This window comes from Rhagoletis pomonella, unplaced genomic scaffold (assembly GCF_013731165.1).
Source record: "Rhagoletis pomonella isolate Grant_MI unplaced genomic scaffold, Rhpom_1.0 Rhpom_scaffold_00003, whole genome shotgun sequence".
NCBI classification, from domain to species: domain Eukaryota; kingdom Metazoa; phylum Arthropoda; class Insecta; order Diptera; family Tephritidae; genus Rhagoletis; species Rhagoletis pomonella.
The window spans coordinates 12,220,251-12,225,134 of NW_023458557.1; the positions used below are offsets into that span (position 1 = coordinate 12,220,251).

Sequence of the window (4,884 nt, forward strand, 5' to 3'; positions counted from 1 at the left end):
ACAATTTTAAATACTCTTATATCTAACGTAAGTTTTACCATTTGCAATTGTGTACAAATGCATGGGACGAGTAGAAAAGTTATCTATTGGAGTAACAATGTTTTCATTAACACATTCTCCTACTTCATAAGCCACAAAGTGCTTGTCAAATCCTTTTATTGCAATTTCATTACATGCTATGAATATTTTGTCATTAACTAGCAAAAAAAAGTTAATTTTGTAAAGCTTAAAATCTTTGCAGAAAATGCCAATGTAATATTTTTGTTTATATATGGAACATTTATAAGTTATTTCAAATGATGTTTTTGCTGATTTTATATCAATTCCAAATTCATTGCTTTCAAAGATTTTTAAAAGATCTGGGTTATGATTTTGAAAATAATTTTCTTCGAATTCTTTTGGAACCCCTAGGGAATATTTTAGTAAAAAATAAGAAAATTGGAAACAACTTCTTCGCGCTATACTTTTAGATGGATTCAAGCGTGAAGTTATGCTGTTGAAATAGATTTTAGTATCTTTGTGTTTCGCCTCGAATCTCATTTACCACAAGTATTTCAATGGGCCACCCATTCAATTGCTTTCGGATAATGTACCATGAAGTGGTGTTTTGGTTTAAGATGTCCAAATAAACGAACATATGTTTCATGATGTTCTTTGATGAGCTTTGCTAAATAAATCAAATCATTTTCTGAATACTCATCTTTCATAAGAAAATCAAGGATAGATATTAGGTTGAGGAGAGACTTCCAAAATATATTTTCTTTTGGAACGATATCACCTAACATTAATGGCAAATATCTTATAAAGCACAACATTTCAGATGCAGTCATTTTTAGGTTGCATGATTGTAAGTTTTTCTTAGATAAAACTTTTGACACATTGCCAACTTCTAATTCACCATATGGAAATAAATTTTTTCTGTTGTTTAGTAAGTCAATGGTAATTACTTTGGATTCAATAAGGCTTAATAAAATTTTTGAAGTGTCGTACACGCAAACACCTTCTAACATATCATGCATTATATCGAAGGAAACGTTATTAATAACGTGAAAATATCTTAATTTATTCAAGGGACACTCACTTTTGATTCCGGAGTTAATATGTTTTAAGTCATTTTCGTAAGATAGTACTGTTCTGAGGTTGGTTTCTTCTGCACTGATCCTTGTTTCTGATTTAGTATTCTTACAAAATCTGCAAAATCGAATTGAGTTGAAACACTGCGTGTATCTAAGAACATTATTGACAGCGAGGTTATCGCCAATTATAAAATTCAAAACAAATACAACCCTTTTGGATAAAATCGTTATACCACTTTCAAGTATCATTAATTCTTTTATTAAATGATGCAGGGAAATAGTAATGCTCAAGTTTTCAAACTGTCACTAGAAACAAGCGTGGAATATAAAATCTAATTTAGATTGCAAATAAGCAGGTAGCGTAGGAAAATTTTAGTAGCATCTACATATTGAATATGTATGCCTTCCCAACGCATTATTTATTTGAAAGTCATCAAAATATAGGTTATATGGAATTATTACGTCCGCATTTGATATTTTGCAAGCAATATTCTTAAATACCTCACCATTGACAACATTTGTATAATTGTTTGACTTCATCATTTGAAGAGTATTTGTCTCAACTATGTCTAAGACAGATGGTAATTCAAAAAATTATTTGATTTGGAAGCTTATTGGCATAATTTCAATATATCTTACTCTTGGCGAAAAAGTGAGAATTCCTTTGGTAAACCCTTCGCTTGTTTTGCTTTCGATAACTACTGATTTGTGGTATTCGTTTTTTCCTTTAATATGCTTTCTTAAACTATGCTCTGATGTCACACTATGGAACGCATTGCAGCAAAAATCAGATAAAAATCGTAAGTTACCCGTTACGGAAAAGCAATCTTTTACTATCTCGTCAATGCATATTGAAATCTTTTTAAACAAACTTAAAAATCTATTTTGAATTACAAGTGCTCCACTTCGCGGAAGTGAGTTTTTTGCATACAAGGAGACGGAAAATTCAAGCACGTCCTCACTTAGTACTAACAAATTATTTCGGAAAAGTGTATCATTGTGTAAATTATTCGATGAGTGTTGCGATCTGTTTGCATTTGATGTATTTTGAACACTAAAATCGTTTAAATTCGTAGGGGTTTCTTCTGATATATATAAAGTATTTAGACCTGCATTTTTACATTCTTCGTTTTGAATCTTAGATTTTACATTTTGATTATTGCTACTATGTTTTTCAATGTGTTTTTTAAAAGTTTTGAACTGTGAAAATATTTGGTTACAGTTTTCAAATGTACATTTTTTACGATCTTTTTCTGTAAGAAAATGTTGTAATTTTAAATGTTTTACTAGATCGTCGCTAGTTGAAAATACTTTTTCACATATAAAGCAATTATACGTTTTGAATAACAGAATTTATTCCTTCATGAAACTGATAAGAGAGGTAAGAGAAGGCGATTTTATATCAAAAGGTGTTACAATTTCATAGAAGTACATTTGAATAAAAGTCCATGGCAAAGGACATACTTTTGGATACGCAAGGTTAAGTACTTGAAACACTTTAAAAGTTGTGTCAAGAGCATCAATAAATGAGTCGAATTTATGAGTTACTTGATCTAAATATAAATAAAATGCTTTATATTCACCTTCAACAATAATAAAAGGCTGAAGAGTTGTATCATTTACAAAGCTTTTTTCAACTAGCTCTTGAATTTTTTCACGAACATTGGCAATGCATTTGACATGCAGTATAAAAAAATCCTCTGCATCACTTATAGTTGCCTTTTTCTTCTTCTTACCGGATGAGTCCTCGAATCTGAACGAAGTGTGCAGTGTAGAGTTCAGCAACGTAATCAATGTGCAGTCTTCCTTATCTATAAAAAACATTAGGTAATTTTTAAAAATGAAATTTAAAAAATACATACGTTATACTTAAATTATTGCTTTCTATAGCATCCTTTAGAGCTGATTTAGAGAGTTGATTTCGCAAATTTATTTGGTAATATTTACAAATCCTGTTTTTAAATTTTTCAAACTTGGACTTCAGAATATATTGCTTGGAAGGATACAACACGTCAAAGTCAATATTTATCTGTATAAAGCAATTTCAAATGATTGATATGAAAACAGATATTAAAAACATATTACCAAAGAAACTGATCTGCCGTCCAATAACTTCGGCCACTGTTTTAAAAAGTGCACGTTATTTAATTCCTTCAACTCTTTGCGTCGCAGAGGAAACGTCTTGGCCCATCTATCGCATACTGTATCCCAATTGGAGCAGTCACGTTGCCATTCTGTTTTAAGACCAGATAAAATCCTTTCGTCAAACTCTGGAGATTCGGAACATTTAGAAGACTCAACGATCGTAGCCTCAGCCGAAATAGTGCTAAGTCTTTTACGTTTGTAATAAAGGTTTACGTATTTTGAGTACAATTTTCCGGATGGGCTACCACCAACTTTTCTTTTAATGTAATAATAGTCCTGCAATTTAAGAAATGAAAATTAACTGTATATCTCTTATAATATCAAATAACAAAAATAGGATTCTCTTACCAGATATTCCTTTTCACCTGGAAAAAACTCTCCAATTTCTTTTACTATGTCCAAAAAGTGGTTTGTTCGCAATTCTATGTTGTGCTCAGCTGTGTAGCTACAAATTGCATTTATTAGTTTACAACGCTGACTTTCAGTTAGCCTGGGTGTTTTCTCGTCATCTGAACGCAATGAAATAAGTGATCGACCATCAGGACTTTCACGAAGCACTTCATCTAGCAAAAACTTTAAAATGATACAAGTATTATATGTATTATGGAATTTGTCGTCACCTGAAATGCAAAGAGATTTAACAAACATCGTCACTAAAATGGAAAAAGTTCTGACTAATTTTTTTTCGTTAAACGAAGAAATCCATCATATCAATCAAAAATGAATTTTGAATTTTTTATTAGTTATGACTTTTTACATTTCAGCGTCGATGTTTGTTACGTCTTTTTGCATTTTCACTTTAAGAAAAATAAAACACCTTGTTGGTCCAATCTGAAATCGTTTTTTAGGTCTCGAATGCTTTTGTTGTCGCCAAAGTTTTTCCCTGCACTCCGCCCGTTCGCCTACACTTTTAACAGCATCTGAGATATCCGCATCGTTTAGGTATTGCAGTCTTATGTAGGTTATGCCAGCGTCTAAAACGGAATCAATAATAACTCACTTTGTTAATAATTAAAAGTATACACACATACCAGATAGTTCCTTAAATAAATTTTCTTGGTTAAATTGAACCAGTAGCTCCTTCAGCTTCTCACACATTTTGTGCGCAGCGACGCAAATTATTTAACTGAACTTCAGATTTAAAAATCTTATTCTTAGCTTCACTCAGTGAAAGCAACGAAGTAGGCTACGGTGCGCTTCGTTGTTGTTACTGCTTTTGTTTCCCAACATCGAAGTAGGCTTTGCTTTGCTTCATTGTTGTTATTGTTTTTCTTCTCATTGCACTGCTCGCGTTGGCTGAACATTCGAGATGGCTATTAGCGATTCTACAATAGGTGCATTCTTTTGTAACCGAGCTACAAAAGAACACTCGCTTAAATTACGAAATACATGCAAAGCAACAACACAAACTCGGCTATTTATCCGAGTTCAGCCAGGTCGGTTAAAAAATACGCGACCTGAAGGGTAGTGTTGTTAAGTGAAAAATCTGTTCTATTGTGAATTGTTAATGGGAAAGTGGAGAGGGAAATTTTTGTTTCCTTATATACATGACTTATATTTTAAATAAGTATATATATTACGCAAATACCTCTCATAATTACTAATTTTCATAGGTTTTTGTATCTAAATCCAGTTAAACTAATCACGTGTTTCTCGTCAGTTA

General features: G+C 31.8%; 1 protein-coding gene across 1 annotated transcript; it reads right to left on the reverse strand.

The window, feature by feature from the left end:
- Positions 1-14: 14 nt before the first annotated feature.
- Positions 15-4,319, reverse strand: LOC118736041. The gene is made up of 6 exons (XM_036466150.1): positions 4,253-4,319; positions 3,570-3,841; positions 3,162-3,497; positions 2,946-3,105; positions 2,660-2,887; positions 15-1,191 (listed from the first exon to the last, which is right to left on the reverse strand). The coding sequence occupies exons 1-6, from the start codon at positions 4,317-4,319 to the stop codon at positions 1,106-1,108; spliced, it is 1,149 nt and encodes a 382-aa protein (XP_036322043.1). The 3' UTR covers positions 15-1,105.
- Positions 4,320-4,884: the final 565 nt, after the last annotated feature.

What these genes read in the sequence shown, in the direction of transcription:
- LOC118736041 (XM_036466150.1), bottom strand. Translation starts at nt 4,319, where the DNA reads ATGTGTGAGAAGCTGAAGGAGCTACTGGTTCAATTTAACCAAGAAAAT. An exon ending in CAGGTGAAAAGGAATATCTG is followed by an intron (nt 3,498 to 3,569) that starts GTAAGAGAATCC and finishes CTTAAATTGCAG; the next exon opens with GACTATTATTACATTAAAAG. An exon ending in TATAGAAAGCAATAATTTAA is followed by an intron (nt 2,888 to 2,945) that starts GTATAACGTATG and finishes TGTTTTTTATAG; the next exon opens with ATAAGGAAGACTGCACATTG.